This window comes from Mirounga leonina, unplaced genomic scaffold, assembly GCF_011800145.1.
Source record: "Mirounga leonina isolate KUSES-001 unplaced genomic scaffold, KU_Mleo_1.0 Mir_175, whole genome shotgun sequence".
Classification (NCBI taxonomy): Eukaryota; Metazoa; Chordata; class Mammalia; order Carnivora; family Phocidae; genus Mirounga; species Mirounga leonina.
Genome location: NW_023270453.1, coordinates 30616714 through 30638503, shown reverse-complemented (window position 1 = coordinate 30638503; position 21790 = coordinate 30616714). Strand labels below are relative to the sequence as shown.

At 47.7% G+C, this 21790-nt stretch overlaps 1 protein-coding gene across 1 annotated transcript; it reads left to right on the top strand.

The window, feature by feature from the left end:
* The first annotated feature begins 7937 nt into the window (after positions 1–7937).
* RSL1D1 (ribosomal L1 domain containing 1) lies at positions 7938–21001 on the top strand. Its single transcript, XM_035022294.1, has 9 exons — positions 7938–8147; positions 8884–9023; positions 11200–11338; positions 12237–12385; positions 12472–12573; positions 15807–15900; positions 15985–16110; positions 17978–18277; positions 20375–21001. Exons 1-9 carry the CDS (start codon positions 8049–8051, stop codon positions 20699–20701), a joined length of 1476 nt encoding a protein of 491 aa, XP_034878185.1. The 5' UTR covers positions 7938–8048; the 3' UTR covers positions 20702–21001.
* The last annotated feature ends 789 nt before the right edge of the window (positions 21002–21790 follow it).

The window sequence follows — 21790 nt, the reverse complement described above, 5'->3', positions numbered from 1 at the left end:
CAAGCTTGCTATCAAAGCAGGGGTTCATATTATAAAAGTTCTAAGTAAGTGGCTTGTGATTAACCACATGAGTTAACCACACTCTTCTCTTAAGTGACTGCGCTCTAAACGTGTTTGGGCATCAGCCACACTGTATTGGGGCGGGGAAAAGACAGGAGGGGATCTTACACATCAGGCCCACCCATGGATGCAATTTCAGACAAGGTTCTTTCTGTCGATGCATCTTAGAAAAGTAGGATCAATACCTCAAACACTGGAGCTTTATAGTGAAGAACTACAGACCCGATTCAGAATAAATGATGGCCAAGTTACGATATTTTTCGAATTTATAAAGACCTTAAAGAAAAAAGTCTCTTTGGCCATGGGAAAAAACTGGTTCCGAAAAATATTTTTCATTTAACTTTTTTAGTGACAAGGTTATCTATTTTAAGTCTCTGGCCATTTAGGTAATATATGAAGTGTAAAAGTCATGTACTGCAGTGGCAAGTTTTTTTGTTTCCTTGTATTCAGCCTCTAAATTCAGTCTTAAAAGTGAAATTTTTGTTAGGCTCTGTGTGCCCAAATTCCTTGCATGAAATATTTTCCTATGTATACTGCTAGAAACAGATTAGTTAAAACAAGGAAACAAAAATCTCATAGCTGACAAGTGTGCTTTTTGCTATTCAATTACCAATTACTGTTTTTTTTTTAACAAGACTTTTTTTTTTTTTTTTTTAGTAAGTGGGCTCCACGCCTGACGTGGGGTTAAACTCATGATCCTGAGATCAAGGCACATGCTCTGTCGACGGAGCCAGCCAGGTGCCCCATCAATTACTATTTTTTATGATAGGATCCTTCTGTTACAAATTAGGCAAAAACTTTTCCCTCTCAGTGTGCACGGTGTCACATTTAATGTTAGTAGCACGTTTTCTTAACCCATCCCACTTCTGAGCTCTTAAACATTTCATTTCAGTGGAAATGATCATGCCCAAATATACAAAGAATAAACAGTAAAGGTAGTTAAAATTTAACGATTTATATGAGTTTTAATTTTAAGGCATTTTCACCAAAATAGTTCTATTCTCTGGTTTGAGTTAAGAGGCTACTGGTCATCTAAGTCTACTGGTAAAACAGCTTAGCTAGAGAGGAAACCATGGGGAAAATTCTATATTTAATTTGTTTTGCAATCTCTATTGTGTGATTAGATTGAGACTTACTATGGTGATTTCACCCCTTTTAATGGAATAAGAGTGCAGTCCTCAAGCACTTTGTGTTTGCTCACAGGCTTCACAAGTTACTGAGAATGGAAGCAATCTCCATTACCAGCTTTGTTATTTCCCTGGCAAAGACTAAATTTTAGGATCAAGAAATTTTGAAAGAATTGGATTCTTAGGAGTAATTACTATTTGTAAAGCATTTCCAGCAGACAGAACTTGGGTACAAAAGAAGTTTTTTATCAAGGCAAAATCTGCATACAGTGAAATGCACATAACTTAAGCCTACAACGAGTTTGTCGAGTGGGTACAATTATGTAGACACCCACATCAACATACAGAACATTTTCATCACCCCAAAAAGTTCCATTCCATCCCTTTCCAACCCATTCCTTCTTCCAGCCAAGGTGACCACTGTTCTGTCATACATTCTTTTTGCCTGGGTTCGAACGCCACATAAATAGAATCCCTATGCACCCAACTGTCTTCTCTCAAGCAACTTGTTTTCGAGATTAATTCCGTTGTGTCTATCAGTAGTTTATTCTCTATCGTGGAGTAACAGTCTATTTTATGAATATCCCAGAATTTTTTTTTTTATCCCTCCTTGAAGGGAGATTTAATTTTGTTTCCCAATTAGGATTCTGTATCTTGGTTACAAATACAACCTCCTTTGAATTATCATTAGAAATGCAAATAAATAAATCGGACAGAAACGTTTCATCTTTTCATCTGCTTTTATTGCCAAACAGATCATTTAGTCCTCCTAAAAGGTGAAATGACACGAGCTCCCTTGTGATCACTATCCTGAATGCTTTCTCCACTGTGACCCTTTGACGAGCCATGTGTTGCCAGGGCAAATTAACCGGACTCATACCTCTACTGATCAAACTCCTTCCAACCTCAGGACCAAGTCCTATTTTTTTTATCTTGTTCAGTTGACTTAAACTTTATTTAATTACGTTCAGGAATAACTTTTTTTTTTTTTTAAGATTTTCTTTATTTATTTGACAGAGACACAGCAAGAGAGGGAACACAAGCAGGGGGAGTGGGAGAGGGAGAAGCAGGCTACCCACTGAGCAGGGAGCCCGATGCGGGGCTCGATCCCAGGACCTTGGGACCACGACCTGAGCCGAAGGCAGACGCTTTAACGACTGAGCCACCCAGGCGCCCCATGAATAACTTTTAAAAGTTCTTTTACTGACCCTTTATTGATGACCTAGCATGATACTTCACAGTGGCTACTGAAAACCTTCGTAATTTGAGTAAAGATGGGCTAAACTGTTATGACACCCAGCAGTTATATACGGGTGTTGGTTCAAAGAACACAGTCCTCCAAGAACTTGTCAGCTGCTGATCTTCCATGCTAAGAGATAACTGGTACTAGTAATCTGTTTTGCAGAAGTCTAGAAATCAGTTTTCAGATTGGCCAGAATATGACATTCCTCAAGGAATGTAGTTCCTCTGAGGCTGACTGGATTACAAAATTTTCTTAAGTCCTGTCCAAGGAGGGGCCGGTGTATGCCGCAAGCCTGAGTGACCCGGTGTGCCCATGGTGCCCACCTGGCTCTACAGCTGCCGGAGACCCCCTAACTGCCCCTGGCGGCTTCGCTGCTCTCCTGCTTTCTCTTCCCCGACAGGTGCCTGAAAAAAACGAGTCTAGTAACAATGTCTTGACTAACCAGCCAGTTCGCCCCTGCCTGAACGCAGGTGCACTGCCTCCTTCCCTCTTTCAGTGCCTAAGATGCACATTTCATCTCCGATCCATTTAATTATAGTATTTTCAGCTAAGGGCAAGTCTTGTGCTATTATGTGTGTGCTGGGTGCTATGCAGGTAGATGCCATCTCATTGAAATCCTCTTTAACAATTCCGGAGAACCAGCACTCACGACAAAAGGACAAAAGGGAGGGAGCGGGGAAAGGACAGGAAGCCGAGCGCTGTATTAGGAGCACATGGGAAGCACAAAGGCAGCTCCGGGAGGAGGGAATGAAGACGGTGGACCAGGAAGAGCCACGCTGGGAGCAAGGGTCTGTTCTCCCGCGTGCCAGGCTGGCCCTGTGTGTACCCCCGGGTCTGGCGGAATGAGGTCTTACCAGGGCCGGGTAGGGCACTGACTCTGGGGAAGAACTACTGCTGTCCTGTGAGTTTGTGAGCCGCCCGCGTCTACGCGGCACCCGACAATGCCGCTCACATGGCGGGTCTCCCATCCGTCTCCCCTGCCTCAGCTCACCCTGTGTGAACTCAGCGGTGGGCACTGGGGACCCAAAGTCACGTGAGGCTGTGGACGTTCAATCTGTGGAGAAACCAAAAATGCTGCTAGAGAGATGAGGCACTGTCATTACGCTATCCTCTGTGGTGAAAGAACGGAGACTCTAACAAATTCCCTGGGACACGAAAACACTGTCATTTATTTCATTTGCCCTCCTGGTAAAGGTGACAACATGCCCACGTTCCGTCTCATAATCCTTCCACTGAAACGGCTTTCTGTGAGCTCAGTGTGACCCACCTGCCCAGAGCATGGCCTTATCAGTATGTCTTCCCAACTTCCTCAGGACGGACGTACTCTCACCCCGTCCTCGCATCTCCGTTCCTCCAGAGGGAACACAACACCCTCCCGGTTTCCTTATGCATCCCGGACGATTTCTCAGGCTCTGACAGTGGCTCTTTTCCTCCTGTTCCCGAACCGCGGGGCTCTGCACAGCCCTGCTCCTCCTCTGTCCTACTTTGTGCACGCTCAGCCATCCACAGCTATAACCATCCCATGACTTCCAAACTTCCTTCTTTCCTTCAAGAACCTTCTCTTCCACGGTCCAGATCCTGGATGTGCCCCTGGAATTTAAAGCTCAAAATACTGAAAAAGAATCTCATATTTTTCTTTCCAAATCTGCTCCTCCTGCCTTCCCAAGTTCTATTAACACCACCACTCATGTGCTCAGGTATTCAGAATTTGGGAGTAATCTGAATTTCCCTTCTTGTATATCCAATTTTTGGTCAAATCTGTTTCTTCCTTTTTTTTTTTTTCTAAGTATGCTCCATGCCCAGCATGCAGCACAACACGGGGCTTGAACTCACAGCCCTGAGATCATGACCAGAGCTGAGATCAACAGTCGGACGCTCAACCAACTGAGCCACCCAGGTGCTCCTTTGGTCAGGTCTTATACTTTGTCCTCACTGCTATCACCCTATCAGACTTCAGTACCTACAAGACCACAGTGGTTTCCTTTGCGCATCCACCTAAACCCTGTCTCAGGCCATTCCAATGCGTTATTCATTCTTTAAAGAAATACTAATTATGACACACATGGGATAAGTGCTAGGTGCGAGGACACAGTGGTGAACATACATCATTTACCATTTTCCTACCATTAACTGGCTCTCCCCTGCCCTCTGAAAGCTTATCCTCAAACGGGAGAGCCAATTACAGGGCAAGAACTGCAGAGGTGGCAGCGTTCCAGGAAGAAGTTAGGGCCTGTGGGAAGATATGAAGACAGGGTAGAGGGTGTGGAGCTGAAATTAGGATCTACAAGGAGTGAGAGGCAGTGTGTGAAGTCGGGGACGTAGAAGGGAGGCACCGGATGAAGCCTGCCTAACGTGTGGACGACCATGTAACTTACTGTTCAAACTGAGACACTTTTTTTCAGGACAAATACCAAAGCAGCCAGGACACCAGATAACAGATGCCAACTCAGATATATGTAAGCCGCCTGGAGGAATCTGTACTTTATCCTCAGGACAATAATGCTATGAAGGTGGTCAAGCATGACTGGCTTTGACAGGGTCAGATTTGCACGTTACGAAGATCACTGAAGGGGGCAGAGAACAGAAAGTTGCACAACTGGAGACAAGAAGACGAGTTAGGATAGTCTGGGGAAACAGGATGCCGGCCTGCACTACAAGATGGCAGGGGTAGAAAGAATTAGATAAATACGAGAGACATTTAAAAGGAATAAACAAGCCTTTGCTGTTGACCATGAGTGGAGGAGAAGAGTTAAGGATGACTCCCATATTCTGGCGGGGCAACGAGGCGGCTGGTGGTGCCAACAACTGAGACACAAAACACAGGACGCGCAGGTCTGTGGGGAAGATAATGAGTTGCTGTGGGACCTGCTAGGTGTGAGGTCATCCTAGGACTTACCACAGTTGATGGGTTTGAAGACAGAAGGTCTACAAATTCCCATTAGTTATCTATGGTGGATAACAAATTACCCCAAACTTAGTGGCTTAAAATAACAAACACTTAGAATCTCAGTTTCTATGGGTCAGGAGGCAGCATGGCTAGATGGTTCTGGCTGAGGGTCTCTCAAGAGTCTGTGGTCAGGGCGCCTGCCTTCAGCTCAGGTCATGATCTCAGGGTCCTGGGACCAAGCCCTGCATTGGCTCCCTGCCGGGGAGTCTGCTTTTCCCTCTCCCTCTGCCCGCCCCCCACTCAACTCATTCTCTCTCTCTCTCTCTCAAAATCTTTTTTTTTTTTAAAGATTTTATTTATTTATTTATTTGACCGAGAGAGACACAGCGAGAGAGGGAACACAAGCAGGGGGAGTGGGAGAAGGAGAAGCAGGCTTCCCGACGAGCAGGGAGCCCGATGCGGGGCTCCCAGGACACTGGGATCATGACCGGAGCCGAAGGCAGACACTTAACGACTGAGCCACCCAGGCACCCCTCAAATAAATAAAATCTTAAAGAAAAAAAAAGAGTCTGTGGTCATCTCAAGGTTTGATTCTTTGAGGATCCACTTTCGTGCTCACTCCCGTGGTTGCAGCAGGCTGAGTAGCCTCAGGACATGGTAGGTGGCTTCACCCAGAGCAAATACTTTGAACAGAAGGAAAGAGGGAGGGGTGCCTGGGTGGCTCAGTCTGTTAGGCATCTGCCTCCGGTTCGGGTCGTGATGTCGGGGTCCTGGGATGCAGCCCCGCATCGGGCTCCCTGCTCAGCAGGGAGTCTGCTTCTCCCTCTCCCTCTGCCCCTCCCTCCCGCTCGTTCTCGCTCTCTCCCTCAAATACATACATAAAATCTTAAAAAAAAAAGAAGGAAAGAGGGAGGGAGAGAGAGGGAGATGCAGGGGGAAAAAATACTCAAAGTGGAAACTACAGTCGGCTGTGTCCTATCTGATAGAAGCAAGTCACACTCAAGGGGAAGGGAATGAAGCGCCATCACTTAAATATCCAAGAATCTGTAGGCATGTGTCCAATTTTTTTTTTATCACCACAATATCACAGCCAGATTATGAACCTTCCCAAACCCTAGTGATGAATTAGGCCACGTCCTCTTCCTCCCCACCACCAGTTCAAACACCGTATACCTACAGATTTCTCCAAGGTACGTATCAACCTTCAGCCTGGTAATGAATTAATTCCCTAACCTACCATTCTAGCCTCATCTCCCATCCTCCCCTCTGCATGTCTCTGCTCCAGCCACTTACTCCTTGCAAACACCACTGTGCTCCTTTATCGGAAGTCATGCCTTTCCTTTGGTCTAGAAGTCTGGTTCTCAGACTTGAATTCCAAAAGACACATGTGACTCCCCTAATGCTCTTCTCAGAACACTAGAAAACGTTGATACACGAAGCCTAACACAACAATTCAGAATACTGTGCTAAAATTAATTCTCCCTGACACGAAATTCTAGAACAGACGAGTGAGGGTAGGTGCCAAGGTTTAAGAACATTTCTTCCACAAGTTGATTATTGACAAAGTTACTATCGGAGACCAGCAGCAGAACACGCCTTCCGCCAGCCCTGGCAATATGGAAGGAGCATTTTGGGGAAACAACATACACAAAAGCCTCCTACTCCCATTCTTTCAGCTCTCAAAAATGTCCACAGCTAATTGCAAAAAGGCTAGAATCATCTTGCATGTCCATCACAACCCTCCTAAATAAACTCTGTTTATCTACACGATAGAAGGCAGTTTTTAAAGATGAGGCAGAGCACTAGGTACCGACTTGACAATCTCAAAGATAAGGCATTCGGAGCAAAAGACAACGTACAGAACAGTGGGTATATTAGACTACTATTTGCTTTCCAAAAAAGATGATTAACGGGCGCCTGGGTGGCTCAGTCGGTTAAGCGTCTGGCTTCGGCTCAGGTCATGATCCCAGGGTCCTGGGATCGAGCCCCGTCTTGGGCTCCCTGCTCACCGGGAAGCCTGCTTCTCCCTCTCCCTCTGCCTGCCGCTCTCCCTGCTTGTGCTCTTACCAGATAAATAAATACAACCGTAAAAAGAAGAGATTAAGTTTAAACCCACGCATCCATAAAGAGGAAAAAGGATGAGTACTTTCTAAACGTGCCTGGAACATCCCTGCAAGGCTCCAGGACAACAGGTAGCAGCGGGGACCTCGGCGGACGCGGGCAGGGAGGGGACTCTACCTTCTCCGGCCGCGGGTTATTCCGGCCTGCACGCTTCGGGGTACCCGAGCTGCTGACCTCCCGCCTCTCTCAGACCCGAGGCGGAGAGACCGGCGCCGGCTCACGGCTCGCGTCCCCGCACCCCGGCCTCCGAAGGGGCGGCGGCGGGCCGGCGCGGGTGGGTGGCAGGCCAGGCCTCGCGCTCTCCCCAAGCCCCTCCCCGCCTTCCAGGCGCTCGCTCGATTCCCTCCGTGCAGGGTGAGAGCCAGGAGTCGCCAGGCTGCTCCCGCGCTTCACACAAGAGCCTTGGACTGCAGGCGCACCGCCCGGCTCGGTTCACTCGCGCCGCCAAAATCCCGCGGCTGTGACGTCCTGGGGTCCAACCCCGCGCTCCCGGACGTGACGCGAAGCCCGGTCCCGCCCCCCAGCTTCCGGCTACGGGCCTGAGCTCGCGCGTGCGCACGGGGAGCCAGCCCTGGGTACCGCGCGCGCGTCCGCACGAGGTGGGAGCGAAATGGAGCGTTCGGCTTCCACGCCACCCTCATCCTCAACCGCAGCCTCGGCCTCCGCTCCGGCGACCCCGGCCTCCGTGGAGCAGCTGGACAAAGGACAGGTGAGCGGCCCTTTGGGGCGGGGGGGTCGGAAGCGGGGTGGCCGTGGGCTTGTGAGGCTTGGGGTGCGGGTGCGGGTTCCGCGGCCCCGCGGGCGCCCCCGGAGTTTTGGGAGGGTCTCTGGGTCACGCTGCGCTCAGCCTGCCCGCTCCTTTCTGCGCGCCGGGAGGTGTCTGTCGCCCCCTAGCCCTGCGGCCTGCTCCTCCTCCCCCAGGTGGATTGCAGGTGCAGCCTGGGCTTCCGGGGTGATACCCACCTAGCTCTGTTTCCCCACCGTTGACTTGAGCAGGTTGCTTAATTCTGCAAGCTTCAGTGACCTCAGGTTTAAAAGGGCCTCTGCTGGCCTTGGCTCCTCCCCGGGATCAGAGGAGGCAAGGCCCGTGAAGCTCCGGAGCCAGGGACCTGGCACATAGTAAGCGCTCAGTGAATGCTAGTTGTGGTGTGTAGCGCTTTTCCCGGGATTGCTGCCTTAATCATCGAGGGCCCGGGAAGCGTGTTCCCACCTGGCGCGAAGCCTTCACGTGGGAGAGGCTCTCTTCTGTAGACGGGTGCTGAGCGGATACTTAGGTGGTTTCTGATGGAGTCTGATCCCAAATTGTAGGATCCTGATACAGACGGTTGTGGAGGTTGCCTATTCAAACAGAATTTGAGGAGGAAAAAAAAGGAAAAAATGCGGAGGAGGGGGCAAATGCTAAATTAGATTGAGATTTAATTTATTTGTGTGTCTCTACTTTGCAGATTCGAAAGGCGGTGGAAGCTCTGTTGGCACATTCCAAGTCCAGGAAAAACGCCAATGGATTGCTTTTGAATGAGAATGAAAATTTCTTTTTAATGGTGGTATTGTGGAAGATTCCAAGTAAAGAACTGAGGGTCAGATTGTAAGTTCTGATTTTCTACTTTTGCTCTTGTTATCTGCTCAGTCATTCGGTATAGTTGTAACAATCGCCCTTTTGTTTCTAGTGGAAACTGCGAACTCAAAATATGAGTTGAAATATGAAATTGTGGGGCGCCTGGGCGGCTCAGTTGGTTAAGCGACTGCCTTCAGCTCAGCTCAGATCAGTATCATGATCCCAGGGTCCTGGGATCGAGCCCCGCATCGGGCTCCCTGCTCTGCGGGGAGCCTGCTTCTCCCTCTCCCACTCCCCCTGCTTGTGTTCCCTCTCTCGCTGTGTCTCTCTGTCAAATAAATAAAATCTTTAAAAAAAAAAAAAGAAAAGAAAGAAATATGAAATTGTGCCTTAAAAAAAAACAAAAACAATTCAGATATGCTTAAATTTCCTAAAAATTTCGCCAGTTTTCTGGGGCTGGGTGGACAGTTAATCTAAGCAGTTCTTTTGAATCTGAAACTGGGTTTTTAGAATAAATTAGACAGCTTTTGTGTTTGTATAGATTCTGTTATCCTTCCATATCGTGCTAGTTCCAAGCTAAACTACTGAGGTCCCGGACTCACCCCTCAAGTAAAGATGATTAAAAACTTAATGAGGAGCAATGAGCTGCTTCTGGAAAACAAACCCATGGTGATCACACGTTCTTACTGCTATAGGACTCTGAGGTCAGAGATGCCCACTCTGCAGAGCTGCAAGACTTAGCAAATAAAAGTACAAGTTTTTTTTTTTTTTAAGATTTATTTATTTATTTTAGAGCACGAGTGGGATGGGCAGAGGGAGATATAATTTTAAGCAGACTCCCTGCTAAGCAGCAGAGCCCTATGTGGGGCTCGGTCCCACAACCCAGAGATCATGATCTGGGCCAAAACCAAGAGTCGAATGCTTAACCCACTCTGCCACCCAGGTGCCCCAAAATATAAGGTAATTTTTAGTATAAGTAGGTCCCATGTAATATTTGGGGCATAATTATACTAAAAAAAATACAAAGATCAGAATTTAACTTGTGCTGTTTTCTATCTGGCACCCCTGCCTCTGTGGAGTCTTTCATTTCCTGACTGTCCAAAAAAAGCCAGGTGTGCTAAGGGAAATATATCGGATAGATGGTTTCTTTTCTTTTCCCCATGAGTGGGGACGCAGGGCTGGTAAGAATGATTAGAAATTGGAAAGAGTCTTGGATCCTCAGATTCTCTTAACTGATGATCACAGACCTGCCCCAGTCAGTTGCCTTAGTTACTATGTTCTCTATCCTGCACGCATTCTTTTATTCCACACCTCTGCTCAGGCAGTTTCTCCTTTCTGGGAAGCCCTGTCACTTTCTCTAGGATATTTTCCCAACTCCTCACCTCGTGATGATTCCTGCCACTTCCCGGCTCAGTATCACTTCCCATCGTGTTTGGCAAGTCATGTGTGTGCGCCCCTCAGGCCAAGGAAATGTTTCCTCAGAACACAAAGGCCTAGGAAATGAGTGAAACCTTGTTCTCGATATAAGACTCAACTGTAATAAAACATGTTTGCCGGTCGCTGTTGGTTTGCTCCATGTTTTCTGTTCAGCTCTGAAGGAGCTATGTTGTTTATGGAGCCCAGAGTTTTCTGCAAGGTAAAGTTCTGAACCAGAACTATCCTGATGAAACCAGATTATTCTAGCACGTTATAGTACATGTGCATATATGGTAACATATAAAATAATAATAACCTCACGTGCACTACTTTGGGTGTCTTTGATAATGTTCTAACTGTGGTTATATCCCACATAGTAATTAATACTTTGTTTATTTTGGGAGAGGAGGGACAGGGGGAGAGGGGGAGAGAAAGAATCTTAAGCAGACTCCACACCCAGGGTGGAGCCCAATGTGGGGCTCGATCTCACAACCCTGAGATCCTGACCTGAGCCAAAACCAGGAGCCACCGACTGAGCCACCTAGGCGCCCCTGATTGATATTTTGGACTCTGGGTATTTGTGATGATTTACTTGAATCTTAAATCTCTTTTCCATACCATTAAAGACTAGATATATTTTTAAATGTTCTTGGTAGAGTATTTGCTTAAATAGCGTGAATGAAGTTTGTTGAAATGACTGAATTTATTGTGTATTCTGTGGAATAGAAGCATATGTTTTCTTCCTCTGTTATAATGCTTTGTTCCTCTGTTCCATCTCTGTATTTTGCAGGTCCTTGCCTCATGGTATTCGATCAGATTTAACAGATATTTGTTTACTTACCAAGGATGAACCCAATTTAACTCCTGAAAAGACAGAACGGTTTTACAAGAAGCTTTTGAACAAGCATGGAATTAAAACCATATCTCAGGTCAGGAGTGGTTAATATTTTCAGGACAATTAAAAGATCTGATTCAGTTTTTGAAGTGATAAGTAATACATCTCTGTACTATCTACTAACCCAGTATTTCTTTCCTAGAGATTTTATTTTTATTTATTCATTCATTCATTCATTTAAAAAATTTTATTTTTGCATAATCTCTTCCCAACTTGGGGCTTTAAACTCACAACCCTGAGATCAAGAGTCACATGCTTCACTGACTGAGCCAGCCAGGTGCCCCTAGGAATTTAATTTTTAATTTAATTTTTTCTTTCTAATTTTTACTTGCTTTAGTAAGGCATGTTCCATCTTCTCTATGATGGATGAGCTGTTAAGGTTTCTTGACCTAAAAGCTAATGTGTACATCAATAACTTTTTTTTTTTTTTAAGATTTTATTTATTTACTTGAGAGAGAGAGAGCACAAGCCGGGGGAGTGGGAGAGGGAGAAGCAGGCTCCCTGCTGAGCAGGGAGCCCGACGTGGGGCTCGATCCCAGGACCCCAGGACCATGGCCTGAGCCAAAGGCAGACACCTAACTGACTGCCACCGAGGTGCCCCATCAGTAACTTTCATATCTTGAAGAGTTTACGGAAGATTGCTCCAGTAGGTCAAGGTCGGCACTTCCAGAACATTCCCGGGCTTGCCTGTGACTTGGCACTTCCCGTCGTGGTTTGTAGTTGTTGGTGTCCTTTCTTTATGTGGCGTCCCAGCTCATCTCTGTGTCCATCGGTTAGCACGGTGCCTGGCCCCTGCTTGGCGCTCTCCACATGTTCACTAAACTGTGGCTCTGGGACATTTTAAGATCCGGACACAGTTATAGCTCGAGTATCTCTAGTTTTTGTTCAAGTTCTTAACTTTTTGTGTTTTTCCTCTTCCTTGTGTTTTCTAGATTATCCCCCTCCGAACCTTAAAAAAGGAGTATAAAGCCTATGAAGCCAAGCTCCGCCTCCTGGGCAGTTTTGACTTATTCCTCACTGATGCAAGAATCAGGCGGCTCTTGCCATCCCACCTAGGGAGACATTTCTATCACAGAAAGAAGTAAGTTTCTTAGCAGTAACTGGGTTTGAGCAGAGTGAACTTCGTAGGTGTATATACATTCTCCAAGCGCCTGTGTGTTCTTACAGAGTTCCGGTGCCTGTGAACCTTCTGGCCAAGAATTTATCCAGGGAGATCAATGAATGCATAGGTGGAACGGTCTTAAACATCTCTAAAAGTGGTTCCTGCAGGTGGGTCAGAGGTAGTAACAGTGTGTGCCCGTGTCTAGTCTTATAGTCATTTGATAATAATTGCATTAACCTTTTTTTTTTTTTAACAAGGTCGTGTTAATGAAACCAGATCCTTCTATTAAAACTAAGGTCCATCCCTCAGAAGTATTTAATTCTCTAGAAAAGCGCCGTCCCATAGAACTTTCCACAGTGATGGAAGTGGTCTGTATCTGGGCTCTGTGTAGGAGTCATTAGCTGTACATGGCTGCCGTGGCCAAGGAACTGAATTTCTAGTGTTACTTGATTTCAGTTAATGTAAACTGAAATAGGCAGGTGTGGCTAGTGGCTAGTATTTACCGTGTTGGCCGGGGCACCGCTAGGTATTGCGGAAAATGAGGACAAAACTAATGCTTAGGGAATGTCAGCGGTTCTGGGCTTTTGTGTTTCCCGGGCTCATACTACCCATTACAGGGAAGATCCCCCTCAGTCTTGGTTTAACTTCTTGTTCAGTGAATTCATTATCCGTCCTGTCTCATCATGCCGTCGGGTGTCTCTCTGTTGTCACACTGATTTCTTCTGACTCAGGATGCCGAGCTGGGTGGAACCCCCACACCCAGCCTCAGAAATCAGGAGAGACCTTGAGGCGCCTGGGTGGCTTAGTCATTAAGTGTCTGCCTTTGGGTCAGGTTATGATCCCAGGGTCCTGGGATCGAGCCCCGCATCGGGCGCCCTGCTCGGCAGGAAGCCTGCTTTTCCCTCTTCCACTCCCCCTGCTTGTGTTCCCTCTCTTGCTGTGTCTCTCTCTGTCAAATAAATAAATAAAATCTGGGGGGGAAAAAAAATCAGGAGAGACCTTTTGGGGCGGTGGTGGCTCCCCAGCTGGACAGAGAATGTGGCTCCACCTTTTTTATTAGGCTGAGGGGCCAGTTAAGTTTGAGTTGTTTTAATTTAATTTAATTTAATTTAATTCTCCAGTTAAGTTTGGCAGTTGAGGAGGAGGAGGGGATTTTTAAACATATTCAGAATCTTTTTTTTTTTTTAACACTATTTATTTATTTGAGAGAGAGAGAGCATAAGCAGGGGGAGAGGGAAAAGCAGGCTTCCCGCCAAGCAGGGAGCCTGATGCGGGGCTCGATCCCAGGACTCTGGGATCATGACCTGAGCTGAAGGCAGCCGTTTCACTCACTGAGCCACTCAGGCGCCCCAGAATCATTTTGAAAAATAACCTGCCTGGGGCATCTGTGGAATGGGGATGGGTAGCTGCCAGGAGGGTGGCACTCTAGGGTACAGCGGCCCCTCCTAAAGATACCCCAGGAGCCTCTGTGTACCCAGGGGCAGCACCCACGGTAAAACGGGACTGCCACGATGTCTAGACTCTGCTCCCCGGGGCGGTTCTGGGGTTGTCATCTGTCTGCAGGTGGCCGATCCCTTAACGGGCTGCAATGAAGTGGCTGAGAAGAGTTGGTGGTCAGGCCTGGGCCCGACTCTGGTTGTAGGCAGACGTCAGAGTCGTGGCTTATGGGAAGTGATGAGCTAGCACATCAGAGGCCTGGGCACCTGGGATGGATGAGCAGCTGAGGGGGGGGCGGCACCAAGAAGGCAGATGAAGGAGCAGCGGTCTCCTCTTTTCCTTCGGGAGACTTGTGGGCAGCTAACGGACAGGACAGACACCTGAACCATTCTTGGCTCTCCTTTCATACCCACCCTCCTCCCGCCGCCCCTCATTCTTTCCTTTTCCCTCTCTCCCGTCCCGTCCCCCTCCCCCTGTCCTCTCTCTCCCTCACTGCTTGTCATCTTCCCTGGGAAACCAAGGGTGTGCTTGCAGCCGGCAGTGAGCACGCAGCGGGCAGAGCCCTGTCTTTGGCTGGAGGGAGGTGACAGCACCAGCCCCGTCTCATCCTCATTCTGCGACCCCCAGCAGACCATGAGCCTGCCTTCCGGCTCCTGCAGTGCAGGAACAGGGGACCCTATGGCTAAGCAATAGAGGAAGTTTCCACTTGGCTTCTGCCTGCACCCTGCTTCCGCTGAAGGGATGGTCTTGCCCTTGGCCTGAAGACTCTGTTACACAAGGGACGAGAACTGTTGGTCTTAGAGATAACAGCTGGGTCAGGGCAGGGGATTGGGAAGACGGAAGCATCCCTCCTAGCGGTCTTTCCTTCCCGAACAGCCCCTCCTCAGGAAAGCTCGAGGGCCAACTCTGTGAGCCGTGTTTCCTAGGATGAAGGTAGAATTTCTTTCAGCCCTGCCCACTGACCGATAGGCCTCTCAGAGCGGCTCCTCCATGACCAGTTCACAGTGTGATGGATTTCAGGAGCAAGGCATTGCTAGAACACGAAGACAGTAGTCTCCCTTTAAAATAGATTGAAACTAAGCAAAACAAGCCAATCAGAGAAAGACTGTTATCATAGATCTCACTCATGTGGAATTTAAGAAACAAAACAGGATCATAGGGGAAGGGAGGGAAAAATAAAACAAGATGAAATCAGAGAGGGAGACAAATCACAAGAGACTCTTAATCATAGGGAACAGACTGAGGGGTTGCTGGAGGCAAGGGGGTTCCTGGGAGATGGACATGAAGGAGGGCACGTGATGTAATGAGCACTGGATGTTATATAAGACTGATGAATCACTGACCTCTATCTCTGAATCCAAGAATACATTGTTAATTGAATTTATTTTTTTTTTTAAAGATTTTATTTATTTTGGGGCGCCTGGGTGGCTCAGTCGTTGGGCGTCTGCCTTCGGCTCCGGTCATGATCCCAGGGTCCTGGGATCGAGCCCCACATCGGGCTCCCTGCTCGGCGGGAAGCCTGCTTCTCCCTCTCCCGCTCCCCCTGCTTGTCAAATAAAATCTTAAAAAAAAAGATTTTATTTATTTGACAGAGAGAGACACAGCGAGAGAGGGAACACAAGCAGGGGGAGCGGGAGAGGGAGAAGCAGGCTTCCCGCCGAGCAGGGAGCCCGATGTGGGGCTCGATCCCAGGACCCTGGGATCATGACCGGAGCCGAAGGCAGACGCCCAACGACTGAGCCACCCAGGCGCCCCTGTTAATTGAATTTTAACAAAAAAATCAGTTGTATAAAACAACTGCAAAAAAAGGAACAGTGAAACCCTAAAGATTTTAAGGTTTCTACCTCTGATTTTTTTTGGGGGGGGGTCATGTATTTATGTTTCTTACCTGCCTGTGCTTTATTTTGAAACACAAATTAGTATTTTTTTTAATCTTTGTGTCTGATATTGTATTAAATTCCAGTACTATCCGCGTTGGCCACACTGGAATGGAGGTTGAACACGTCGTTGATAACATCATCGCCGTGACGAAGGGGCTTTCCCAAAAGTTGCCAGAGGTGCGGTCTCACCCATGCATCCATTGATTGTTTGTTTTAAAGAACCAGAACCGGGACTGGTAATACCATTCTTGTCTGTTGCAGAAGTGGGAAAGCGTGAAACTCCTGTATGTGAAAACCGAGAGGTCCGCTTCCCTGCCCATCTTTTCCTCATTTGTTAGCTGTCAGGATGAAGCAAAGGGATTATGCACCCCCAGTCAGAAGAAAAAGGTGAGTAGGATTTTACATACCGGGTGGGCTTAGTCACAGGTGTAAACACAGCCCAGGAAAAGGAGTGGATGCCCTTTCTGCCTGACCTACGGTGCTTTCCCAGTGGTCCTGCTGTTGTGTGCATTCTTCCCGCTTTGCAGATGAGATCCGTTAGCAGTGGTGTGAATAAAGCATATCGGGGTACAAATATCTTGTGTTTATTGGTACGTTAGTTAAGTGGCCCGAGTAGGCTCAGCGGGACCCCGTGTAGTGGCAAGAAGAGCTAAAGGAAGACCAAAATCTAGTTCATTAAGAACGTTTTTCTGGGCACAATTTACTGTTGCATTGGGCTAACAGATAACCCCTTAGTTTGGGAGTGTAGGTTTTCAGTGCTGTTGCGAAAAAAAAAAAAAGCCGACATGAGAGAAAATTCCGTTTTTTTGCTGTTTGTTAGACCAGTCTCCTAGTTTGCTAACACTTTTCTTTAGCTGTGTTAATCGCGTGCAGTGGGTTAATTTGGGTCTTTTAATTTCTTTTTTCTTTTTTTTTTTTTACTTCTAGAAGTTGTGTGTGTGCTGCTTTTTCAAATTGGCTTTACTTCTTTTACTTTCTTATTACCTACCTACAAATGGTTCTCCAGTTTACTATAATTCCTGGAACACGTTAAGCATTCCTGTTCTATCGGATCATTTGAGTGGCACCCTGCTGGTGTCCCAGCCGGTTCTGTGTCCCTGCTGGCTCTTCATGGACCTGGTCGTCTTTGTGTCATGGTCGTCGCATTGGGAAAATGATTGGTAGAAATAATCTGAGGTGTGAGATAAAGATCTTTCTCTAGAAGATTTCCATTCCCGTCTGCTGGGCACCTCAGGGCCCTGGGCCTGGGGCTCCCTGAACGCACATTTCAAAGCTTGAGATTCCCTGAATGATTCCAAGCAAACAATGCTGAGACTCTGCACAGCTCTGCTTCCTGTTTGTCTTTACCCCGAGAGTAACTCACTGGCCTCCCAGCTTATTGTGGCAGGTTCCTCTTACAATCCCTGCCTGGTGTGGACACTGGGATTTGATTTCTCTCCATCCACCTGCACCCCATGGTAACAAAAATTAGGGATCAGCAAATACTCTTGGCAGAATTTGCCTCTGGGCTCACTTACCCACTGGGTCCTTGTTTCAGATGTCTTGCAGGTAGTTGGTTCCTTGATGCCTTTAAGGGGAAAAAAATTTTTTTTTAATATATTTTACCCCACTTTTTTTTTTACTTCTTTTCATTGGGAAGGTGACCCAGAAAAACAGACTTGCTGTTACCAGAAGCAAGAAATCTGAATTTTTTGCATTTTGTCAGCAGATTGATTTGAGGACTTGGTGAAAATGTTGGAATTGCTGGTTAAAATGGAATCGGACACAGTTATGGATGTTATTGAACAGGACTCTGTGGTTAGGATAACAGACCTCTAGCTGTGGAAATGTTTTATTGTTTTCACTTAAAGCCACAAGCCTGCAGTAGAGAAAAAATGATCAGTTGTGGGGGTTTTTTTGAAATTGTTTTATTGAGACGTAAATTACATCAGAATACTCTACAATTTAGGATAATTTTTAACTCCCCCATAAACCAGATCAACTTTCACGGAAGCTCCGGCTACAACCCAGGTTCTGAGTCCCGACGTGTAATTCACAGAGCGAGCATCTTCGGCTCTGAGTTAAAACCAAACTGGAGTTGACGCTCACGTGCTGGTAATGGGGTTTGTTTGCTCGGAATTGGTACAGATCGAGGCACTTTCCAGAAGCCTAGGGGGAATCAGAACTGCAAGTGCTGAATCTCTGCCATTTATTTGCCAACAAGTGTATCCCTTACTAAAATTATGCTTGGGGTTTCTGTGTGTGTGTTTTGTAGGAAGCAAAGAAAAAACAAAAACAAAAAGAGTATCGTGAAAAACAAAAAGAGAAGAAGAAAAACAAAAGGCTTATGAAGCAGGCTAGAAAAGCTCCGTCGGCCCCAGAGAAGGAGGACGCAGGCCCCAAAACTGGTGGTACCCCAGCGCCTGACCCTCCCCCCCAGAAGGAGGAGCCGAGAGCACACAAGAAGAAAGAGGGCAGTAGAGTGAAAGTTCAGTCTAAGGTGCAGGAGGAATCCGAAGACGAGATCCCTCTGCTGGTGCCAATAGGGAAGACGCCAGCGAAAGGAAACGCAGAGGTATTTTCTTTGATTTTCATTAGAATTTTAGGAAACACTGCCCATGGTTTCATAAAGCAGGCCAAGGCAGAAATGTGGGCAGTGGTTCTGTTGCTGATGGTGAGTCTGGATCCCCTACATCCTAAGCCTTAGAAAACCGAGCAGGGCCAGGGCGGGCTTGGGTGCTGGGTCCCAAAACCTCTCCAACACCCCACCCCTGCTGGCTCCTGAAATCCGACTGCATGGATTTCACAGGATCGTTTAAAGGAACGGAGTTTTTTAACTTTTTGGTTCTTCAGTTCGGTTTTTCCTTGTTCTCCATGTCCATCCAGCTGCTAGGAGAAGGCCTCTTGAACATGAGGGGGAAGGAGAGGGGGTGTTAAGAGCCCGGGGGGCTGTCCTCACCACGGGTGCAGCCTGCATGTCCCTGGTGTCAGGCTTGGCCTCAGCACGTGGCAGTGACAGTCCCAAGGGCTAGCCCTGCCCTTGACCCATTTGGTATTTTGTGTGGTAGCAGCAATCCCTAGAATCGTCAGGGTGTTGAAATTTTCACGTCCTGGCAAAAGTATTCCTTGTAAAGGTGCCCCCCAAGTGCTACTGAGGTTTTAAATCTACTTGAAGTAAACACAGAGGATCCCTGTGTTACCTGGAAACATTGTAGTTGTTTTTAGCAGAAGCAGACCCTGTGTGTCCCCGCAGGGTGGGAGGTAATATGCTGGAGATGGGAAGAGGGGAGGGCACAGCTGACCAGCTGGTGTGTAGCTGGCGCCCTTGGAACCCAGCTAGGAGACCGCGTCAGGGTAATGACCTGCAGAAGTTTCATTGTTCACTGGAGAGGCACAGATGAGGACACATCATGGACCCTTGCAGCAGTTGTTATGAGTAATTTGAAACGATGTTCAGTCAGGAAATACTCAGTGACCTCGGGAATACTAATAAAGTTATTGGGGAAAGGGCGTAGCATTTGACTTGCTTGCATGCATTTATTTATTTTATTTTTTAAGATTTTTTTATTTGAGGGACGCTTGGGTGGTTCAGTCGGTTAAGCGTCTGCCTTCAGCTGAGGTCATGATCCCAGGGTCCTGGGATCAAGCCCCGCATCGGGCTCCCTGCTCAGCAGGAAGCCTGCTTCTCCCTCTGCCACTCCCTCTGCTTTGTGCTTTCTCTGTCTTTCTCTCTGATAAACAAATAAGTAAAATCTTTAAAAAAAAAAAAAAAAAGATTTTTTGAGAGAGAGACAGCATGGGTGGTGGGGGGGGTGGCGTAGAGGGAGAAGCAGACTACACTGAGCAGGGAGCCTGACATGGGGCTCGATCCCAGGTCCCTGAGATCACGACCCAGGCCAAAGGCAGATGCTCACCGACCGAGCCATCCCGGCGCCCCAGCATTTGGCTTTTAAATGCATGCACACTTGTGGGGGGAAGGTAGTGAATAAGAGGTAGTTAATACGGTGTGCTAAAGTTATTAGAGAATTTTTGTTTCTTGTATTTCTTATGTTTTCCAGATTTCCCATAACAATCCTATCGCTTTATATTTACTGAAAAGCAAAGTTTTGCTTTGCCGGCTGTTTTAGTCTCTCTAACCTCCTCCCGTTTTAGACGCATCTGTCGCTAGAGCTGTCCCCAGCTGTCATCTGGACTGCTGGGAAATCCCAGCCTCCTGGCGTGCGACACTCTGTCCCCTCCAAGAGCCTCTCGGTCTGCCTTTGGGAAGCAGGGTTTCCTGACAGGCGGCCCCGGGTGGTTTTTACACACACAGTTTGGGAACCTCCTGTCCTCACCCACAGGCAAGGAATATACAACTGAAGGTGGAGAAGAGTCAGGATTGGGGCACAGGCTCTCTGAGGTGCTCCCAGTGGGCTATTCCGGGCGTCCCCACAAAAGGCAAAGGCGGTTCTCTGTTGACTGGACCCAGGAGAGCACCAGGGTCCTTGCTACGGTCCTTAGTGACGGAAAACAGTTGCCTTCCGGAGTGCCGGCAAGGCAAAAGGCAAAGCCATCCCTCATCTCCTCATATTGGGCTGTCCCTTCTGGGGGTGACATGATAAAGACAGCAGTTTTCAGAGTGACATTGTCAGGGTTTGTCTTCCCTTGGACTTAACTCCCTGCTTTTTCTTAGGTGCAAAAACACGCCGCAGGAAAGAAGTCTCCAAAGAAGAGTCCTGCCCCCAGCACACCCCGTGGGAAGAAGAGAAAGGCCTTTCCGAGTTTGGAGACCCCGAAGGCTGCAGAGCCCAAGACCCCAGGCAATGGCCTGGGGAAGAAGCCAAGAATCAAAGAAGAGGCAGAGAAAGAAAAAAACTCTTCACTGGGGAAAAAAGACCCAAGACAGATGACCAAAAAGCCAGGGGCCAAGTTCTTCACTACTGCTAGTAAATCTGCGAAAAAAGCTCCCCGCACCCCCAAACAGTGGCCCAAAAAGCCCAAAGTACCCCAGTCGACCTAAAAATCAAGAGACTCAAGCAGAAGGAAACATCCACACTCCCCGAAGAGCTTTTTAAAAATGCCGGGGTTCCGGGCCCCACGCCATGCAGTCTTCTCCAGGAGTGAGGCCCAGGCTTACCTGTTTTTTAAAACCTCCGCAAGTAATCCTGATGTATGTTTGTGTGTGTGAGAACCAGTAGTTCTGAAGTAAATCCATTTTTTTAAGTTGCTCTTCTGTGCATTTGCTAATAGGACAGGGGGAAAATACAGTGCTTCTCTGTGGTGGTTTATTATTAAAGTGTACCATTTGCTTCTGAGCGAACCAGCAGCCTTCCCTGTCTTGCTGGTTTTACTTGAATCCCTCCGATGTGACCCTCTCCCCCGTCTGTTTTCCATGCTCTGTTCACCTAGGCTCCGTTACACTGGTTTGTGCAAGCCCCCCCAAAGCTTGTCCGCGTTACCGGGATGGGCTCACTGCCGGACACTCGCTGTGGAACGTAGGAGAAAGTCTTGGTGGGTTTTGGGAGGGGCCCTTGAGATCGGCATAATTGATCTCGGTGGCAGCCCGCCGTGGCTGTGGGTCACTGAGTCAGCGTGCATTCGGCAAGGCTAGTTACCAGGGAGCCATTGATGGGGGCGGAGGGAGTCCTGCCCTGCTGGAGGTAAGAAATACAGTCCGTCTTCCTCCGAGCCCTCCTCAGCCTGCGTGCGTTTACTCCCGTGTAGACTGTGTACATTTTGGATGTTCTGAAGCGGTGAATGACCCAGCCTCTCCCTGGGTGGGAGTGGGGGTCCACGTCCCTGGCGGCGAGCGATGGACGCACTATGCTAGTGGCCGGGGAAATGTGCTGCCCAGGATCACGTGGCTCGGAAACAAGTCAGGCGTCAGGTGGTCCTCCTCCAAGTCCAAGGAGCCAAAGCTTTTGCTTTTTAGATGGTAATGTTAACTTTTTAAATCACGAGAGCCTCTAAAATACTCGAGTGTGCGTTTAATGTCGAGGATGAGTGTAACCGGGTTTCCCACAGAAACGAGGTGTGGGGATGTGGCCAGACTGGCTTCAGAGACAGAGACTTAAGTGCTGTTTTCCAGAGGCAAACTCCTGTACATCAT

Bases quoted from the DNA above. Each gene is read 5' to 3' on its own strand.
- RSL1D1 (XM_035022294.1), top strand. From the start codon at position 8,049: ATGGAGCGTTCGGCTTCCACGCCACCCTCATCCTCAACCGCAGCCTCG. The intron at 12,386-12,471 runs GTAAGTTTCTTA...GTGTTCTTACAG, and splicing joins CATTTCTATCACAGAAAGAA to AGTTCCGGTGCCTGTGAACC. The intron at 15,901-15,984 runs GTGCGGTCTCAC...TGTCTGTTGCAG, and splicing joins TTTCCCAAAAGTTGCCAGAG to AAGTGGGAAAGCGTGAAACT.